The sequence below is a fragment of the Micropterus salmoides genome, unplaced genomic scaffold (assembly GCF_014851395.1).
Source record: "Micropterus salmoides isolate LMB-PRFRI ecotype aquatic unplaced genomic scaffold, ASM1485139v1 Ms_hic_scaffold_9, whole genome shotgun sequence".
NCBI lineage: Eukaryota > Metazoa > Chordata > Actinopteri > Centrarchiformes > Centrarchidae > Micropterus > Micropterus salmoides.
In genome coordinates, this window is record NW_024044681.1 from 22,392,593 (window position 1) to 22,414,634 (window position 22,042).

Genomic DNA, 22,042 nt, shown 5'->3' on the forward strand with positions numbered 1-22,042 from the left:
TGGTGATCAACAAGGGTCAAACAACTTCTAATATTAACAACAGTGCATTTAATATATAATATAGGTATATAATATTATAGGTCTATTATGTCTTGGGTTAGCCAGGTAAAGCTGCGAATAGTATATGTATGTGAAACACTACCATGTCATTTATTTCAATAGATAAAAATAATAAATTTGTAGACCTGCAAATTTAACAACACAACTGCACTCTGAAGAGTGAAAATGTGCAGCTACAAGTGACACTATAATGCAAATAAAAATTGCCACTGGTGCAACTTCTGTGTGAAAGTGTGAACTTTTGGATTCAGAATATATTTGTGATATTGGAGGGGGAACTTTTGTTAGGGCTCTAGTTGTCTAAATAATCAAACAGGTGAACGCACTTACATTACATAAATTTGATAAATGAAGCTTGATCAAGATTACGTCTTAAATACCAGTGTATGATTGTAATCACTAGGTTAAAGTTTTATTTGACTGAATTCAGATGCAGCAGAAAGCACATAGGACTACAGTTTAATAGGAGATGAAAGGGCAAACAGAAAACACAGCCAGAGCATTTTGAAAATGTGTACTTTTAATTTGGCTCCCTCAGGGTGGGGTGGGACTTTTCAGGTCTGAGTGAGGAATGAAGGAAAGAGTATCACATCAATCCATGACACGACTTCATTTATCATCTTAAATACTGTTATGTGCAATCATTCATACAGTACAACGCGCCAGCTCAGCCTAGAAAACATTGATTGTACACAAATAAAATCTCTCATTTTATAAATCTTGGTTCTCTCTCTGCAACAATGTAAAGACAGCTAGTAAGAGTGACTTGCAATGCTAGCCACACTTTTTTCACTTTACTAGAGGTTTCACAACTACAGAACAATAAAATTCCTATTGCCAATCGTTTAGGTGTTGGGGTTAGGAATTTCCAAAAGGGCAGGTTTGGAAAAGAGGAATCATATTTTGTTAATATTGCTGTATGTTGGTCAAACTGACCAGGTGCGGGCCAGTGAAACTGCAATTTTAACCACAAGTGAGGCCACGGTTTTACTGAGTGACCTTTCAGCCAGGATAAAACACACCCACTTGACACACTGACACATAAGAAATCCACTTTCTTTCATAACTGTCCTTAATAATGCAGAATTATGGGGAAACCCAAATGTTGGATTCTGCTTCAGCCAGTTACAACACTTAAATCATAAGCATGGCGTGATGCCAGTCCATGCGAACTGGCGCGCAGAAGCATCAGTGAATTCACACATATCTGCACCTACACTTTGGATCGCTGCCTACTATGCAAATACAGGAGAGACAAGAAGCTGGACGACTGGAACATAAACTGATAGAGCTCTCCCTCCTGTTACTTGAGACTTATGAGTTAAATTCAGCATGGTAAAACATTCATTAGACTGGATTATCTTCATTTGACTTCACAGAGGTTTGACACTGGGAAACTTAAACATGTTCTATCGGTTAGTTTAGATTTTTTTTTGGAGTATATCAATAACAGATTTGGTTATCCTGAGACATCTTTTCATTTTAGTTTCTCATCTGAAAAATGCCATAAATGGAATACTCATAAACTGAGTCATTTTCACAAACCAGAAGTTCCAGTGTACAATATGTTGATTGACCTTACAGATTAACACACACAATGAACATAATAAATACAGTGATGAATAACAATTCAACATTATATATGTAGTACCATAATGATATTTTGTGGTAACACGTTCTCTTAATTGTCAACAATTGATGATTGTTTACCATCATTATTCTAAGACGACATTTCAGTTAAAGAAGGTAAACAAAAAACAATTAATCATTAGTGTCATCCCGTTTCCCAAACGACTACTTTACAAGATTTTATGTGGAAATGTTTAGAATTAGTAATATTAGATAGCTGCAGGGTCATATCTTTAAAGTCAATGACATGTCTTTGACTTTAAACATAAAAAAACAAAAAAAAGACAAAGACACATTTCATTGTTATAACATCGATGAATGATACAAACAAAGATGATACAATGAATTCCTTTAAAATACAGTCTATTAAACTATGAAATAATGGAGTTAATCCATTCAAGTTTGTTAGATCTCAACTGACAGTTGACCATCTTAACAGTCTCTCAAATCCAATAAATGTTGCTTAAAACAGTGGTTCTCAAAGTGGGGTCCAGGGACCCCCAGGGGTGCTTGAGGGGCTCCAGAAGGTTCCCGGGAATCTTTTTTTAAAATTATTATTAGAATTGCATCCATAAGTAACACAATGGCAGAATTTGAGACTATTGTGGTCACGGTTTCATACACTTTCTGTAATAAAAAAAATCTACAAGCAAAAATCCTATCAGACGGGGGTCAGTTTAAGAGTCCTTGATGTGAAAAACTTTGTGAACCACTGGCTTACTCAACCCATGAAAACATAGCAAGGCCCACCATCCAATAAACATCTCTTTCAATTCTCTTTGGATAAATAAACCATAATTAGTAAAGACTCAAACAAGTATAGCTTTGGGAAGCTGTGGCAGTGTTCCCTAAATGATCGTCGCATGTATGAGTAATGTTTTGGAACTTAAATAATTACAAAGTAAAGAGATGACAGTCAAATTAAACAGCAAAAAATAAACACAACATTGTGTTTTTTTATAAGCTACAAACAATATTTATTTCATATGTGTAACAGTACTTAGTTTGAAATGTACATGGAATTCAAATGTCTGGACATACCTTTGCAATGTACCATACAAATCCCCTTCATGTGTAATTTGAAATCTTATTCTTCCTGCAGGCAACATGTTGATTTAGTACTTATCTCATACATAATGAGGCACTGTAGGAAAGTGATATGGTCTGGAAGAGTTTTGATGCAGTGTTGTAGTGGTCACATCGGAGTGTGTTTTAGTAGCTTTACCATTTGTTCCTTTTCTCGTGTTAATAACATGGTGTGGAGTTGCAGTTTAACTCAGAGCATTGGGAGCCCTTGAGGAGTACAGTAATGGCCATGAACATGACTAACACAAGCTCACCCAGCAAAATAGTGTTGATATAGAAGGTGGTTAAGTCAAATGGGAAAGAGGGAAAGAAGAGATGAAGTTTCCCTGGGAACAAAGAGAAGGTTAAAGTGGTAAAAAAGGAAGTGGGGAAGAGGCACTAAAAGCCCCTTAGACTGTTCATGAAACTGGCCACTTGGTTTCCTGCTGCATCTAAACCATTCATCAATAATACCCTGTCCAATCCTCCCTCATCGGTCCAATCATCCAGCCACATGCTCATCTCATTTCTTCATCATGGTCCTCTGTAAGTAGGGGGTTTTCAACAGGTAGCAGGAAGAGGTGGTCAAGAAGGAGGCTGCAGGAGGTCCAGCAGGTCCTCTCACTGCTCCTCTAACCAGGAGGGCTTGTCGGCTCCTGGAGGCCTCAACTTTATGTTGAACTGCTTCAGCGTCTGCTCCAGCTGCTGCTGGTTGCCAGCAAAGTATGCAGAGATGGCATTATGGAAGAGAAGGAGCTGCTTATGCATGACCTTCACCTGACAGCGAGAAACAAGGGGAGCTTAGGACATTGGTTTCTGAATATTATCAAAAAGAAACAGACTCGAGTCAAACCTGGATGTAAACTTGTTTTTACTTTGATGGCTGGTGATGATGGATGCCTAACCCTGCCCACTAACCTTATTCTCCTCCAGGAACTTGAGTTTAATGATGACATCTGAGCGGAGGCGTTCATACTTGTCCTTCTGGACTTGATACTGTTGCTGAGCAGCATCTATGCGGGCCATGGCTACAGCGTCCCTCGGACCCAAACTCAGTTCCTCCAGGTCTGACCGATAGGCATCAAACTCCAATCTGTTCACAGAAGCAATAGAGAAAATACAAAGTTTTAAAGGCCCCAGAAACCTTGATCGATACTATAAGTGATGGAACACAACATGATGCGCAAAAGATTTCCAGCCACAACTGTGAGAAGTTGACATTTTTAATGAAACCACTCCCCCCCAGTCCCGATTAAGCAGATTTGTGTTAAAACGCTCATAAAATATTCAAGGATGTTATTTTCCAAACTCTAACATTTGTCATCTTATTTAGTTATCAGGGATCCAAGCAGCGAAGCTGCTGAAGCCCTTTTGGTTTTGTTCTGATTCTTCTTCTTCTCCTCCGCTAAAAGTGTTTGGGCAGCAAAAACTACTGGACAAAAACTCAGCAAAATTGGCACGTAGGTTGCAAATTCCACCCACTACTCAGGCAAAAAAACTTCTTTCATTATTTTAATCTCTGGATTCATCTGCATCTTTGCTCCAATGGTCTTGTGTTTTAAAAATGTCAAATTATATGACTTTTTATCTCTTTTCTCTAAAACCTATTTTTGCGAACTCGTCCCAGACGATTTCGCCAATTGACCTGAAACTTTGGCAGGATCATCTACGGACGTCGCTGATCAAAAGAATTTTGATACATCAATCTGTTTTTTTTTCATAAATTTTTACTTTTGTGTCTTTACTTACAATTTTACATAAATGCCCGTACATCCAAATTGGCTAAAGCGATTGTAACCAAACTCAAAGCGTCTGTTCAGATGCTCGGCCCGAGCTTCGCTGAGCAGTCCTGGGTTATTCTTCCACTAGGTGGCACTACACTTGCAAAGAGTTTATACCTCATAATTCGCTGGATGGATTCGTACGAAATTCGGTTTGTACGATCTCGGGTCCCTACTCAGTAGATGTAAAAAATTTAGTAATGTTTCCACAAAGTGGGTGTGGCTTATTACAAGAAATGTAAATTTCTAGACATTTCTCATTCCTAACTTCAAAAATTCTAAGAAAATCATATGTCCTAGAGAGTTGAAACTTTTCAGCACATCCACCGATATGTGACATTTGACTCATTGCAAGCTACGGTCAATTCAGAACTCAGTCACTCTATATTTTTTTAGAATATGCTAATTCAATTAACATCTATAAAATTGCCACAAGTCTTTCTTCAAACACTACCAAACTCGACAGAGTCGTTCTCCAGATGGCCACTATCAAGTGTTTCAAAGGGTTTTCAGATCGATTAAACGGAGAGTCTGCAGTGATATTCAGTATCTTGCTGTAACTTGTACAGTATGAACATTTCTTTTTAGAAATTTTTTCAGTTTTGGATCAAATGCCACCAAAATAATTAACAACACACCCAAAACCAGCAGAATGATGTGTGATTTTTTTCAGAATTATTTCACCTACATCTTGACTGTTGTAAGCATTTTAAGTTTAAACTGACAAAACTATCCGGCTCTTGCACATGTGACATCACCACCTCAACTTGTGAGAAGGTGGGGGAAAACCTCTCACCAGTCAGACTTGCTAACAATGTGGGTGTTCCGATCATATCAGTTGTCTATTTTATTTGGATCCCATGATACTTTCTTATTTTTCTCTGCTTAAAAGTGTTTGTGCAGCTTAAACTTTAAATCTTGGAAACACAAAATGTCGCAGGTGGGTTGAACATTTCACACAGTAGTCAGGTACATATAATGACACTCTCTGACCTCAAGTCGATGCTGTAAAAATTTGCGTTTGCGTTTCCGCAATTATATAAAAGTCCAAATTCTTTCATCTCCTTAATCTCTTAAGTTGTCTGCGTCCTCTGAAAATGTCAAATGTTGTATTTTTCGCGACTGGCTTGGATCCTGATCATTGCCGCTCACAGCTATATTAAATATTTATTGTTACTGAAAAGAAGTTAAAAACTGAAAACAAAAAGTCAGGTGATTTAAGAAAAAGATGCAGACTGAATGATGAATGATTTTATAATAAAAGCTACTCACATAGCATTCAGTCTGGGCATCAAATACTCATCTTAGCCTATAGAGATGGAAACATTTCCTTACCTTATATTTCATTCACTGAATATAGTAATTCTAAAATCGGTCAGTGTGGAGATTCAATCGGCCTGGGACAGACAAATACACAGTGCATTAACACTGCCTATACCCTATCTGTCTGTTCCTCGCAGTAATAATAAATATATTTTTCTATCTATTTGTTTGGGAGGTTCCATATTTATGTCATTTATTCTCATTAATCCTGAATGATTTTTAAACTGTGGTTCAGTCTAGGATTAATGTATTAAGATTTGCTATTGCTATATCAATATTTCTTACAATACAGGCATTTCATTGGTATTATAGTCTGCATCATTACAACATCAATATTTCTGTTTTGTCCATATCCCCTTTGCTAATCCTCCTTTAAAAAAAAAGGTTTCCATCCAGTCTCGTAGATGAAAAGAATAATTCATGTACTGCCTTTCCCTACCTTGCGTTTTCATACATCTTGATCGTCATCAGGGTGTCCTCCATGGTCTTGTTGACCAGTGTGTTGATGCTGGACACAAAGAAGTTAATGGCACCAAGGAGAGTCTCCCCATTCTTACAGAGCAACTTCTGAGTCTCTGCATTGTAGCCAAATTCATCCTGTAAAGGCAACCAAGGCATTAATGAGCACAACAGAGCATGAATAGTGTTAATGCTTTTTTAATGTAGTCTACATAAATCTAACCAGTGCATCCTCACCTAGGGCTGGCAATTAATTACATTTTATTTTCAATTAAGTTTTGGCTTCCAGCTCGTGGCAAGATGACCAGGGTTATAACTGCTATACCTTGTTAGTCAACATTATTAGCTAAAGCCTACGGCATTTTACACTCATAAATTAGCCTAGCAGCTAGCAGACTTTTCCCTCTACTCACAGTACAGAGGAAGACTAGAGGAAACCCTGTGTTGCGGTCATCCTGTTGCGCTCTAAGATGCTGTTTAAAGTTAATAATGTTGGATTACTATTTCATGGGACGATGCATAGATATTATAATTTTGAAAACATTCAATTTCAAAAGTTTAATAAATGCATAATGTTTCCTGAGTCAAGGAGTAATTGTGTTAAATAATCATGATCTCAATATTGACCAATGTAATAGTGATTATATTTTTTGCCATAATCAGGCAGCCCTACCCTCACCTACTTTTAGTCAAGCAGATCAATATCTAAGAGTCACGACAAGGCTGCATAGAGGCTCCATGAACACATTTTGAGGCCTCACCCGTAGCTCTGGAGATTTCTGACTGAGGTCAGCAAAGGTGTCACCAAGCGCATGCTGAGTCTGCACCATGTTGTAGAAGTGGTTGGTCAGCGCTCTGGCCAATCGCAACACGTTCTCATATTTCCTTTTAGTGTCTCTCAGCACCTCAATCTGGGCCTCCAGCTCCAGGTCCACAGTACGAGAACCCCGACCAAAGCGCTCCGAGATCATTTGTTTTGTACACTAAAAAAACAAAGGAAGACACACAGTTACATCAGTAAGACAAAGCAATTCCTTTCTGCGATTGTATCATACTGCATAAGGACATAGGGGGAGGGGGGTCTGAGTGAGAAACACCGCAAAGAAAATGATCTGATTCCAGATGATCCTCAGACAGGCACAAAAATAAAAATCACCAAGTAGCTCTTTATTTAAAGCTATCATCTATTTACACTTTTACTCATGTTGGTCAACATTACAGAACCTCAAATACCTTGTAAGTGTTTAGTCCCCACTTCTTCATTGTTTCTAGTTTTTCAACAGCCACACCGCGGGTCGCTTCATCTGCCGTCATTGATGAGCTGCTGCTGCTGTGGTGCATGTTGGAACCTGAGAGATGAGACCCAAATGTTGAAACCACAAGAACACGGTAAATAACAAACACAAGCAAACAAATACTTTCAGCTAGACCAGAAGATTAACCCCAGCAAAGATCAGACCAAACAGAGAATCCTAAACTATTTAAAGTGCAAAAAAACTGAAGATGGTTTCTGAAATCTGATATCTCCTTAGCCCTTAAACCACTGTGAAACATGCACAGTACTGAGATAGTTAATGAGTGAGCAAATAGGAGGGTGATGCAGAGAATTAAACTGGGAGGAAATGTTAGGAAATACAGAGAAAAGCAACCTTAATACTGTACACAAAATTATTTTTATGGAGCTGTGATGAAAAGGTGAAACTATGGACTGGGTCACTGCTAAAATGGCATTTTCATTAATCAATGTTTAATATTTGAGCATCCAAATTCAACCTCTTTCCCTCACCAGTACCTTGGGATTCATTTGATTGGCTTGTTTTGTGGCAGAAGAAAGAATCGCTCGGGGGAACGCTACTTCGCCTGGCCTTCATACGCAGTTCTGTGACAGCGGACGGGTAGTCGGGTATGGATGAAGCAATCGTTCAGGGGGAGGATGAGTCCGGGTAAGGTGTGGGAGTGGCACTTACATTGGGGTTTTTTTTACATTATGGGAATGTTTTTTTTTTTCCCCAGGATTTAAAATGATAGTTGGATATTTAGGGTTGAAACATTAAGTAATTATTGAGGTTGACCAAGCATGCCAAAAATGGAACGACAACGTAGGAGGAAGATTGTGGGGAGGAGCGGGGAGATGCATAAAAGACCAAAAAGTAAGACGACAAAAGGGAGAAGAGGAGGATGAGGAATATGTAGGAGGGAATGGTGAAAAGGAGGAGGAGGACAAAGATAGACAAAGATGAAAGACAACATTTAATGCGTGACAATCAGTGAATAATGCAGACAAATGTGTTATGATGAAGACGGGGGCAGTTTGAATTGTAGCAGTACTAAATAGTGTGACACTACATAAACTAGACAAGCCTTTCAATAAATAACAATAAATGGAAATGACTAATACAACCAAAGGTTTAAGGTCCTCCTATTAACATCTTACTTTTGCCATCAATATTAGAGTCCCTGATACAAATACACACAGTGACAGACATGAAGATTGTTTCTGTTTTGCTATAGAGAAGTTCAATAATCAGTTTAGTGAGTTATTCTGGGGGAGGAAAAAAAAAGCGTGGACACCTTAATGAATGAGCTCAAAACTGGAAGAGAAACCAACCAGAAAATAGAGGAAGAATATGTAGGAAAATAAGCTGTGATAGAAAAAAGCCACAATATGTCCAAGAAGAAGAGCAGCAGGCAGAAATGAGTGTCCTTCTCTCCACCAATAAAGAGAACATTTGATGAAGATAAAAAAAGGCACAGAGAAGCTGCTCCCCAGCTATATAAAAAAGACACACTCAGTATAAAAAGCATCTTTCCAAAATGAGATTCATTCCATTGTGAGAAATATCCATTAAAAGTGCCATTATGTGTATTGCAGTTAACAAACTAAGGTCTTGCTTACCAACAATGGCATTTACAAAACTGGATGTTAGAGTCTATTTACATCCCCCCAAAATGATTCTATCACATTTTGGAAATAAGCTCATTGTTATTAATAATAATAATTAGGTCTATGGAGCCACCTAATCCTGTAACTGGGATCCTTTTGTTAAATTCTGCATTGTAGCGCACAGCAGGGCCTGAGAGAGACACAGATGCAGAAATATTAGTATCAAATAAGTAGTAAAGAAGAGTGTTTTTATCCCTTTGACACTGTGAATACAGCTACGCTAATCCCTAAGTGGACTGTCCGTATCACACAACATGTGAAGAAACTCCAGTGTATTTTATCATTCAGTATGAAGCGAAAGCTTAGCTGCGTATGAGCTAGAAGAAACATTATGCTTAATGGAGAGTATTGGTGTTTAAAGTGTGGGTCACATGCGGAATTCTTGAAATGATATGGCTTTATACCATTGCCTGATATTTATAAACATGGACATGTTTGATAATGACCTTTTCTTTCAGTAGTGTTAAAGTTACAGTGTCACAGTATATCTGAAAACTTGAGATGGTCTTCAATGACATTTAGATATAAAAACCATTTAAACCGTGTGATAAGGACCACTAAGGAACATTTATTTTCAGATGCGGTGGAGGGTAGGGAAACTAGGGACATATGAGTGCAAACTGACCACCAATTACTGCAAATATATTCTCATGGGAAGAATGATTGGCAGCCCCAGAAATCCAACATTATACTGTCATCTGATGGAACTCACTGTAAACTCCAGAGGCTAAGATGGCACAGAGTCAAGTCAAAATGGGACAGCGACAGTATTGCTGCAAAAAGACTGAAAAGATGTCAGAAATAAGTGAGACACCAAGAGTGAAGCGGGACTCTACCTTTGATTGAGCTGGTGGGGATGATACCCTCTGCTGTTCCTCCATAACCTCCGGATACGATGCTAGTCTCGTTGAGATTGGGACCCGATACCATCACCTGCTGTAGGTCCTGTAAAGTTTAAGTGAGGAAATAAAAAAAATAAAAAGAACAAGAACAAAGGGGAGGATAGAGGGTTTTGGGTAGGGATATGTAAACAGGAGATTATGACTTGAGTGTTAAATTCAGGCAGGTAATGTAGGTTAAAGGCTTATTCACTAGAGGGGGACAAACACTACTATGTTAGGAAGGTTAGTCAGGACACCCAGGGCAGTCAACCACTTATCTGGAAGCCAACAGGGGAAACTACAAAGTGTGTGAAAGACAGAAAACACCCCACTAAAGTGCCCAGTCAATGATCAACAGAGCTAATGACTTGGACTGAATCAAGCGAAGCCAGAGGACTGCAGTACAACAGCGGTGACAGACCCTAAGTCTAACCCAAGCAGTGACTTCAATGATCCATGTCACAGGAAATGCTCAAGCAAACTATTTTCTCCTTCCAAAATAATCACAGGCTTAAGTAAAGCACTGGATGCTGAGAGGACCTGTGTTACGAGACACGCGATCCATCTTATGTGTTTTCTTTAATTTAACTAACTGTTTTTCTCTTGTTTGCCTTCCTGCTCAAGTATCAGCTAGTAAAAAAAAAAATAAAAAATACATTGGTGAGAGATTTATGGAAAAAGGAAAATCTGGTCTGAGTAGATTTCTCACTTTGGCAAACCATATGTGAGCCTTGGTTCCTACAAAAGTCAGGTTTAATTTTAACCCCTGCCTGTGCCGCAAGAAAGCCTCTTATTCCATTTGCTACAAACACGCACAGTAACTGAGCTACGGGCAAAGACCCATAATGTCCAATGTAAAATGTAATCGGGAGCATAATTTTATATACAGGACACTTCCTGGAAACTAGGGCTTAGACTCTTCAGTAGGATTGTGATAAGGAATCTCTAAACTCGGGCAGGGAGGTAGCAGTTTCCTTTTTGTAAGCAAACACAAAAAGGATGTTTGATACTACCAAAAGGGAAGTTAAAATACAATTGCTGTGATTTGTGCTGTTGGAGGTTAAACAGCATTCAATGAGGAAACATCAGCATTAAGCTAAACGTGTCAATTACAAATTTTATATATATATATATATATATATATATATATATATATATATATATATATATATATATATATATATATATATATATATATATATATATATATATATATATATATATATATATATATATATATATATATATAATATATATATAATATATATATATATATATATATATATATATATATATATATATAGGCCTTATCGGTTTATAGTCATGGTCAGGTCCCTCTTGGCTTTCTTGTCAAAACACAAACACATTTCTCATAATGACTGAAACACCAAAACAGTGCAGCCAATTCACATCAATATTATAGCAGTAATATGACATGGCGATTATTAGTATGACACAAGTGTTTTTTTTGTCATCTATCAGCCGCTAACATTGAGGAATCACACTCACACATCACCCAAGTGCACACAGAATCTAGGCTACATTAGCTCAATGAATGCTAGCTGATTATGAATCTAATATTCAAACGGAAACAGATTGTAATGTTGAGACCTGAAGTGTTAGCCATTTGTTAACACTACACAATTTGGGGGGTACATCTCAAAACATCCCACTAGAGTTAGTAGGGGACAAGTTAACAGGCAGCTGAACAGTGGTTTGGCATAAAAATGAAATATCTGACATTCAGGGAAATAAACCAACAAAGTGGTTTGCGAGGCAATTTAATGTTGCATAAAGGCAAACCACTAAGCAGTACTACACACCAACATAAACACACACACACACACACACACACAAAATGGCCTGCTCACCCTGGTGCCTCTGGAGCTCCCTACCTTCTCATCTAAGCTCCACTGCAGTTTTGCAGCCTGCACAGATATGGAGGGGGAATCGACAAACACAAGAACAACAACAACAAACACAAAAGAAACAAAAAGAAAAAAAGGAAAGGAGACAAAAAGAAAAATCCATGACTGAAATCAAGAAACAAGATAGAACGATGTAAAACTAATCCCAGAGAAAATTATCATAACGTCCACAGACATCAGGGATGTAGGGTGGAGAGCAGTGATGACTGATATCACAGCAGGTCTGGTCAGGATTCATCATTTAGCTGGTTTATGTTTAAGTTTCGAATGGACCATCTAGTCAACTGGGTGAGCATGTTTTGCTTGGTGTGTTGTAGGTCATCACTTTACATCTATGATGCGTTACCATAGCTTTGCCATGATATTATTCCATCACCGTCTGGACAAAGGAAATACTTATTCAACAACACTGCAAAAATGAAGATTTAATTTACAAGACATTAAAAGTGACATCCACATTAACGGGGGAGGGGTCAAGAAGGAGCCGACACAAACATGGGTTATTTCAGGAGTTCCATGCAAACTCTTAGCCAAATGACCTGCATCATAGCTACAGTTCCAGTGTATGTAGCCTACAATTACAGTTTTCAACCTCTTGTAAAGATATTTTAACCACACAGACACTGAACCAACAAACAACCAGCACTTCAGAAGGGAGGACAAAGCCTGTTTAACTACATTTTCTCCTTCATTCTGTGTCTCTTCTTTTAGAGATCTGCCTCATGTTGATTTGTGACATCTGCTCAATGTGGGAGAAAGCTGACGCAGAAGCTGATCCCTCCCTGGACATTTTGTTGACACAGTGCCTGTTCCCTGAGCTGAAGGGAACTACAGCGCCTTTCAGCCTTCATAAACTAATGTAGTAGTTATATCTTAACAGAGAGGTTTGGTAGGTTAATGAAAATGTCTTCCTTGTTTATGTACAGACCAAAAACAGAATGATATGGCATGATAGAGGCTGAAAGGCTTTGCTTTAAAATGCTACAAACCACTTTAGAGCTGAACAAGTAATTGAAATCTTATTGAAATTGCAATATGGTCTACTGCAATTTTCAAACTGCAGGAGGTGCAATATTTGTCAAAGGCAAAATACCATTTTAAATGAAATATTGTCCTGCTGCAAAGATGCCCTGGCCTACACATCATAGTCTACAGTCTTAAGAAAACATCTTTGTCAAAAAACACATCATAATTATTTATGAATTTTATATAAAATGAGAATATTAATATTTAATAATTTCCTGTAATGTTGCAAATCGTATCACAAGTGCAATATCAGTCAAAATAGTGATTCTAATAATACAACTGGGATATCTCCAAATAAACAGCACAAGTAGTCACATAAGAGGACTTGTGTATAACAGTATAAGCATCTTCAAATGCTGTTGATTGTGCGAGTAGACAGAAGTGAGCTGCTGTGATGCATCCAAGACTTTTGCCAGGATGCTGCTGGCAGTCAATCCTATCTGTGACTGTCTAGTTGCCAGTCATCATCCCTGTTCTGACACAAGCGCAATGCCTCAACATCTGAAACAACTGCTCTTCCTTAACCTGCCAATCTTCATCTCTATGCACATGAGCAAGTAGCCTGCTGCAGCTTTAAGTGAAGTGCTGCACAGCAGATATCAATCTGATTTCAGAGGGCTTTCACCCAAGAACAAAGCAGTCTCAGATTAATTGCAGAGTTGCTATGACAACTGGTTAATATCCAGCACTAAACAGTGCTGCTTGCAGTGTGTTCTCATATATGAGCACATTCAACTGAGGTCGCCACAACAAACGGGTGAATACTTGCTCACCATACAAAGCTTGGTGAGAAGGTTCAGTTTTCTTTTACTACTTGAGTGGAGCCACGCATAGTTTGGTAAGCAAACAACACGATTAACTGCCAGTGCTTCCTCCAGGATCTTCAGTCTGTTTGCCCAACGAGGTGTGCCTTGGGGCGCAGGAAAAGCTTGTTCAAACTTACTCTGCAAATTGCAAAACACTGACTAAGGCACTCCTGAAAATCCTAGAAACAAAACGCTGTTGCCCAACTTCTTTGCTGGACTATAGTGTCTTTTGCCTTCAAATGAGTCCAACAAGCGCTTCTATAAATGAATAGACCCCACCTGGACAGCAATAACTACATCTGTTTAGAATTTCAGTTAAACACATAGCATTAAGGTTAATTAAATACACCTGAGATGTGTCTGCAACACTGAACACGAGGCCACATAAGCTATTAATGGGAACAACTGGTTCCCAAGGAGACAGCTGGTCTCCTACACCTGATTTCCCAGAGAGACACTCTTTCCACAGCTGTAACTGAGCCAACCCAAGGACCTCTGGCAGTGTGCGACAGGCAATACATAATACAATAATAGTTCAACACAGGCAGAGAACAATAATTAAGCTCACAACAAGAGACTGGAATACAGCTTCTGAATAGGCGTTCTGCTCTGAGCAGTTGAATACAGGTACATTAAGGCAAAGTGAGAAATAACAGTAAGTGACACGGTACAAACAGCCAGTGCTCAGGACTGACAACTGGATTTACTGAGAAGAATGAGTCCTAAATTGTACTGTACTGCAGAGTGGTACCATGGTGTAAATGGTATTAAGAGCCAGGTCACTTAGCTAATCTTGTGATAGCTGAGAACAATGCCCATAACCACAATGTCAACTCCAACAACTGAAGGCATGCTATAAGAAACCAACAGTAATACTATGTAATGACATCAGCTGGCTTAAGTACAGTATATTTTGTCATGTGCACTCATGTGAATAATATAATCTTTAGGGCTACATTTAGAATTTCCTTGGGAGAAAAACTAAGGCTAAAAAGAAAACTAACAACTGTTTTCTTGGTGACTGATGAATGAACTGAAAGTCACTGTGATCTTATAAAGTGCAACCAGACAAAAAAAAATAAAAAGGCGTAGTACACTCAAACTGACAAATGCAAAACTAATATATATTTAATAACTAAACAAAACTAACTAAAAAAAAAAAAATAATATATATATATATATATATATATATATATATATATATATAAAATTAATTTTTATATATTTTATAGTCTGGATCATCAGAACACTTTTATGAAACAGTCTTTAAGTCACAAAACAGCTGTAAAGGTCCGAAAACGAGCCAAGACCATGAGAGCTTTTGTTCTATATAATCAAAAACAAAACCCTCCTATTGCTGCAGTTTGGTTTTCAGTATGCAAATGGATTTTTGTTGGCTTGGGATCACAAGTAGGTAAACACTTACAGTTTGGACATGTGTTTTCTTGTGTAATAGCTCTAAATAGGTAAACAACAACTAGGCTACAAAGGGTGGTCTCAAACTGTTACACACAGTAGATTGTCAACAGATACAGTAGCTGTGACCCACCTGTTCAAGGCTGTCATCTTCTGGTAGTGTCCCTGTGTCACCATTACTGTTGATAGGAATCTCCATTGTGGCAGCTTTACTCATAATGCTGTCTGTCATAATGCACTATTTCTGTGAGAAAAAGGGAGGAGAGACAGAGAGGTAAAGTGTGGATACAACAAACTACTAGTTGTGAAAAAAGGCAGAGATGGAAAAACAGCATAGGCCTAAATGCTGCTTTGAAGAGGAGAGACCAACGAGAGTTGTCAAAACAGCCAAATCATTAGGCAGATGGGAATATAATTGCCACAAACAAGCGAGGAGCTGGTTTTCAAAGAGCAAGGCTACCACTCTGCATAAAAACAACACACCTATGAAAGCCCCACGCACAGGAGCCGCCACTACAAATCTGCTGTCTCGTTGAAGTGGCCACTCTACTCCACAGCTCAGTTACAGGACCATATTTTAGAAGCACCCACTCCCTATAAATCACAACCAGAAGGTAGACAGCAAAATGTTTACATTAACATTGTCTAGTCATTCTAATGGGTCAAACTGAATTGGTCTGCTACATGCAGTCACATATTCAAGTTGTACATCAGAAATGCATGATGATAACATTTGCACACAAAACAATGCTGGACAAGCAGTAATATAGCTCCTATTTTTGGCTTGGATGGAAACAATGCTTAATGAATTCACTTGCACAAACACTAATGAGAAATCTGAGTACTGTGTGTGTGTGTGTGTGTGTGTGTGTGTGTGTGTGTGAGACAAGGCCACAGTGCAAAATGAAGGCCAATTTATAGATGGAAAACAATCAACTGTAAGTGAATGTGAGGCTAAAATGTAACTAATAATGACTGTAGGGTAAATGTGCATTATTCAAATGAACTAAGGCAAAACATTTCGTCAAAAATAAGCTTGGTGCCCTTGTGAGATTTGCTACTATGTTGGCTGACTGTAACTTGAACATTACTATATAGTAGGTTTATGCAGTTAGGTCACCTGCTGACACCAATACACCACAGATACTACCTGAAGGGAGGTTCAGGTACCGCTTGTTTACATTTGCTCTGACGTCACCTAAGTGGGCTTGCCATTACAAATGCGCACTTGGCCATGCCAGCCCATTTCCTGAGGAATGACTCAATTTCTGTTGACTTTAGACAAAAGAACTTGTGCTTATCCCACTTCTAAGACAACCTACGGCACCAGTTTTGTATGAAAAAATAACTGACTTGATATCTTCTCCAAATTAATCCAAAATGATTTACCTATTTATGCTGGAAATCCAACGAAAAGTATGCTTTTTGAACTGGGATGCTACACTTACGAGACAATCACCAAAGCTGTTAAACGGAGACTAAAGCTCCATAGACTGAGCAACCAAGTCAGCCACTTTGCATAACCTGAACTGAGCCTTGATCTAGCTAGTGCCTCAATCCACTACGTTTTGTCTCTCAGTCAAGTCACTCAAGTCAGGCTGGATCAATGTGAAATAGGAACAGGGTGAGCTGAGCTCGGAAATTAACTTAAATATTGGTAATTGACAGTCTATTATTAGAAATGGGCAGCAAAACAACAGAAACATTAATTAAACAGTGTTAATTGATGTTTCTGCTCAGAGTTAAATTGTCTGCACGTTATTGTTCATCATTATTACTAACACGAGATAACCCGAGTAATAATTTACTTTTATAGTGAGAGACTGGAATGTTTGACTTGAAATATCCTGGGAGACATAACAGGTGCACCGACACAGGTGCACGGTTCTCTCTACGGCAGGTAACGCAAGATGCAGGCCCCCAGCGGGTACTATCTGCCCAGCACAGTGGGGTTTAATTCAAGGCAGGAGATAACAACAGATCCTAATCACCATTTGTGGAGAATATATTAAAGCAGTTTCTCTGGCTGGAAATGAATATGCTTTTTTAGGGGGAAAAAGGCCTGCTTCTATAACGTTACATGCAGCTGTTAAGAAGAAGATGTTTAAACATGGTAAACAACCCAGCGAGTTCACTGTGCAAAGCTGACTGGTTAACAAAGGTAACGTTAACGTTAGACATGTAAAATCCCAAAACCCAGACATTAAGCAATATCACCGTCGTTTCCAAACGGCTTGACTTACGGTGTGCTTGATCCCGTCGTAAAAACAGAGCTGTTCGGGAAGCTAGCGAGCAAGCTAATAACAGGCTAGCGGCAGTGCATCACAGTTCATGCGCGGCTTAGAGGAGACTGGTGTGTCTTTTGTCGGTCCAGGAGAAAAACTGCCCGTGGGAAACAATGAGGCGCTCTTGTTTAAGAATATTTAAATGACATAGCCAGGTAAAGTGTTGTTTTAAATGCGTTTGTCTTCTGACTATGGTAATCCTCTCCTTTTTTAATGAAGCCAGGAGGAACGCTTTACGGAACTGACGACACCGTGGACTTCATTTTGGAGACGCGCTCTGATCCGAAGATCGTCTATATATGAGAAGACGATCACTCGTCACAAAGGCAAGCAGATTGAAACATTAAGTCATTTTCAGTATTTTAATTTTTTTAGGAATGTATTTACATTGCATGTATGTGTAACATGACTACCTAACTGAGATAGTAAACAATGTGACACGCTCCTAACAACGTTTTATTTCAGTTACGCCCCTACCCGCATGAAAAATGGTGAATGTGTTGCCTGGTGATTGGAGAGTCTGGTCAGGACTATGGGTTTGCCTTTACAGTAACAAGGCCTTGTTGCAATGAGCGTTTTCTTTATTTACTCAAGGAGGTGCATGCCTTGTAACCTACTGGCAATGATGACACTTGTGGTTTCTGAAAACCATAAACAGAATACAACATATATGAATAAAGGTAGACCCATACAGATAAGCTAATACTTACACAATAAACTTTTTATCTATGAAATTCTTAACATTACATGTAGGCTACTTCTGCAACTTCATACAATTTCCTGTAAGTTGTATTATCTGACTATGCAGTTCTAATTTACAGCATCTATAAACAGTGATACTGAACTGTCTGTACATTTTTGATATATAACCTGTAGGCTTATGCGTTGCGGTCTGAATGACAAGGCACAGTCTATGGGAGCAGTTGATCAAAATGTTTTGACTCAAATAAGTGCAAATAATTATCATTATCATGATGTTTTTGTTAAACTAGTGGTTACAGATACATTCTGTATTTGTATTGTGTGTTATGTTATTTTTAAAAATCAATTTCCACACATTTTTTATGTGGTTGATGATATGTGTGCACACCACCTTCAGTAGTTTAAAATGGAAAGCAATGTGCTTAAAATAATGATCTTTTTTTAATGCTTCTGACAAACATACACACACACACGTGTGAGTGTACCTGGAAAGTGGAACGGAGTGAGAGTTCATATTTTTTCCTCCATTTGGGCACAACCCATCTTTGGGATTTATTCCGAGAAACCCTACCCCCTTGTGGCTGCAACTGTAAATTCACTTCAATCATATGAATGAGGCAAGAACGTGTTTTTTTTAGATGTTACGTGTGGTATAATATAAATAGCGCGGGCAGTTTTTATATGAGAGATACAGGAATGTAAAAGAAATATACAATATGTAGTTGCAGCAGAATTAGTCACTGTGACTGTTGTAGGCCTATTATTCAGCAACTTAACTGTTTTATTACTTATTATGTAAAGTGAAGAGTAGGCTATTGCTTTTTAGTGCCCAGCAAGGATTTTTTGATGTACATTACCAAAAGATAAATGATATGGTTCACAGTGCACATAGTCCATTGCATGGGCTATGTGAACCATATCATTCTGCAGTTTTCTTTAAAGGTCATGTTGCAACAGCGAACAGCTAAACTGTCACCGGCTTACAGATAAAGGACGATTAGTTTTGCGAATAAGAGAATACCTTGTATTTTCTATGGGAACAAACATGTACACACCCCATCCCACCCCTAACAGTCAGCCTATCATTAACATACAGTAGCTTGAGACAATGGGGCAGTCAGTGTAGTTGTGGTATGCAAGAGTAATACTTTTACACATGTTAGTATTAAAAGTACATGTAAAATAAAGTATTAGATATATATTTTTTACATCAACACCATACTTGTGTGGTGGTTGTGCTCTTCCTTATCCTACTTGTAACTTCCAAACCTCAGGCTGTGGCGACAGCCCAGCCTAGCTACAATACTGCCCTCTGTGGGCAAGTTCTCTTGAGGAGGGAAAATGTCCTACTACAACTGTGAGCATTTTAATAAAGATCCTGTGTTATCTTGATTACATTAAATGGCCAATTAAAATTCACAGTTTTTGTATTTGCAAAGACAATTAAAAAAGAGTACTTTATTTGGATAGTATTGATTATTCTGTATCAATACTGCTTCACACAGAGTCTCATATATTAAACACATACAACAAAACAACTGAAACATGTCAAATAATAGTAAACAGTCTGCACCATCTCACAGTACTTCTGAGGTCAAGAGCATGGTGAAATCCAGTAAATATGGATTTGAGTTCTTTAACCTGTGACCCAGTCACAAGATGATGGATCTCATGCCAGAGAACAATTCCTTAAAATGGTTTCACAGAGGTTAAGGGATAAAACCAATAATAACAGATAAAGTTCTGCAGGTGCGTGTGCCTATGAGAACACTGACATTTTTTTGGATGATGAAGTTCATTCCCAAGTGACTCAAGTCCTTTGCATGCGCCTGGGCATCATTACAGTTTGATGAAAGAAACACAATGCATGTTTGAGCATAACATGGGCGCATGACGCATTCTACTTCTTCCACTCAACTTTGTACGCTACGAGTGAACCACTATGAACAATGTGAACAGTGTTGGACAAGATCCTACAAACACTGAAAGGCTGAGGAGATTGAAGCAGCTTCTGCAGTCAATCAGAGTCTGAGGAAAGAGGTAGGAAGTGAAAGCAAGGGAAAAGAGTGAACATTTTATTAATGAATAGATTGGACGCTGAAAGAAGCGTGGAGCCAAAAGAAATCCTCATGGTATTTTTTGGAAGGGCGTAAAATGCCATATGGGAATGTTTTACTAATGGAAGTATGCTTGAACACAGTGCGAATTTTCCATCTGACGGTGTGTTTTTTTGGTGCCAGTCTGTCACTACCTTTTCCAGTGAACATGGTGTGGTGTTTTGTGTAATTTCTTCTTCTTTTCTATCCTAATTCACTTAAAAAACAACAAAAAAATGTTTTACAGCTTGCAGACATGTTAACTATATAATCACATGCAACATAATTAGCCACAGCTGCTGCTACTGCAGATGTGTGTGCACAGTGCTGCTGTCCACCCAGATTATAGCCTACAGCAGTCATAGTCCCACTCCAGATTGGCCAGTGACCATCAATTATGATTATGATTAATTTTCATTGTGTCATAAATTTTGATTTATTGAATTGAGTGGATTTATTGACTCTTCCACTAGACATGCTACAATTATATAAGTTCCATCTGTTTTTACATGTCAAGGCGATGACATAGACTTGAGGCTTGCCAGTATGAAAAATGGATAATAAGATTCATACATTCTTTGGTAAAAGAAATTGCCAAACACCTATCCTACTAGCACTTGGGCTCCCAGGAACAATTCAAATAAATCACATTAGTTTTGTGATAATATTGTAGCTGTACCCCCAAAAACCAGAGAGGGCACACTTGCAGGCTGGTGTGTTTAGAAAAAAACATGTTGATTTTCTGATTGGAAATTCATCCCTAAAACAGGAGGGTAAGATACAAATAACAGACATGATAGGAAAACAGCTGCATTTTTCATCAATATATCAAAGCATGTGCTGTGGAGGTGAGTTGCTCTGCCGCCTTAACTTCAAATCAAGGACCATAGTTCATCGTTGCTGGAGGAATTTCATTGCTTATTCACGAAGAATAAATGCTTTAATTAAATTCTCACTTGTTGTAAAATCCCAATGAAGTGTGTCCATTTAGAACCAACATGCAAATGAACACTTGAAAGAAAACATCAGGGATAGCATGAGCAAACAATATTGGTAGTGAACCACACTCACGTATACCCAGTTGTGTGTGACCACCCATTGCTGCCATGAAAAAAGCAGCGTTAGCAGTGTGAAGCACAGAGGAGGTCAGATATTTTTCTGTTAAATGTCAGGGTTGTAGAGAGCAGTGGAGAAAGTTTTTTGATCTCTGAGTCAGTCAGCGACCACATGAAGCATGAGTTTGGCCCGTGGAACGACTAGTTACTGGAATCAGGGGATGTTATTCCTTACTCGGTCATTAGTGTGCAGACTCACCTGTTGAATCATATTAAGACTCACGCAAATTTGGTGAAAGTCTCACGCACACACGTTCACAACCCATGCAGACACTTTGTCCACTAAAGCTGAACATGACGAATCAGAAATCGTTGCATTGCATTTTGTTAGTTATTACAACTTCTTTAAGTGCTGTATACATTTAGTCTACTGCCTGTCATTGCTTCTTTAACACTATCACTAAATACTTAATAAAAAGCATTTTTGGTCCATTCTATACCTGATATGCCCTCATGATGGCATCAAATCCCCAAAATAAATAAAGCCAAATAAGAATCACATTGACAGTATATAAACACACAAGGA

At 38.4% G+C, this 22,042-nt stretch overlaps 1 protein-coding gene across 7 annotated transcripts; it reads right to left on the reverse strand.

Moving 5' to 3' along the window:
• Window positions 1-558: 558 nt before the first annotated feature.
• arfip2b (ADP-ribosylation factor interacting protein 2b) lies at window positions 559-17,882 on the reverse strand. Of its 7 annotated transcripts, XM_038708435.1 has the most exons (11): window positions 17,562-17,882; window positions 15,802-15,912; window positions 15,452-15,562; window positions 12,014-12,070; window positions 10,098-10,206; window positions 9,335-9,391; window positions 7,551-7,666; window positions 7,079-7,300; window positions 6,298-6,455; window positions 3,673-3,847; window positions 559-3,531 (listed from the first exon to the last, which is right to left on the reverse strand). In XM_038708435.1, the coding sequence occupies exons 3-11, from the start codon at window positions 15,548-15,550 to the stop codon at window positions 3,376-3,378; spliced, it is 1,149 nt and encodes a 382-aa protein (XP_038564363.1). In that variant the 5' UTR covers window positions 15,551-15,562; window positions 15,802-15,912; window positions 17,562-17,882; the 3' UTR covers window positions 559-3,375. The 7 variants fall into 7 exon arrangements, with proteins under 7 accessions (XP_038564363.1, XP_038564364.1, XP_038564362.1 ...); XM_038708436.1 differs by lacking the exon at window positions 15,802-15,912 and having other exon boundaries at window positions 12,038-12,070; XM_038708434.1 differs by lacking the exon at window positions 15,802-15,912.
• Between the last annotated feature and the right edge of the window lie 4,160 nt (window positions 17,883-22,042).

Bases quoted from the DNA above. Each gene is read 5' to 3' on its own strand.
- arfip2b (XM_038708434.1), bottom strand. From the start codon at position 15,550: ATGACAGACAGCATTATGAGTAAAGCTGCCACAATGGAGATTCCTATC. The intron at 7,667-9,334 runs GTGGCTCCATAG...CTCATCTCTCAG, and splicing joins GATCCCAGTTACAGGATTAG to GTTCCAACATGCACCACAGC. The intron at 6,456-7,078 runs GTGAGGCCTCAA...TTGCCTTTACAG, and splicing joins AGAAATCTCCAGAGCTACGG to GATGAATTTGGCTACAATGC.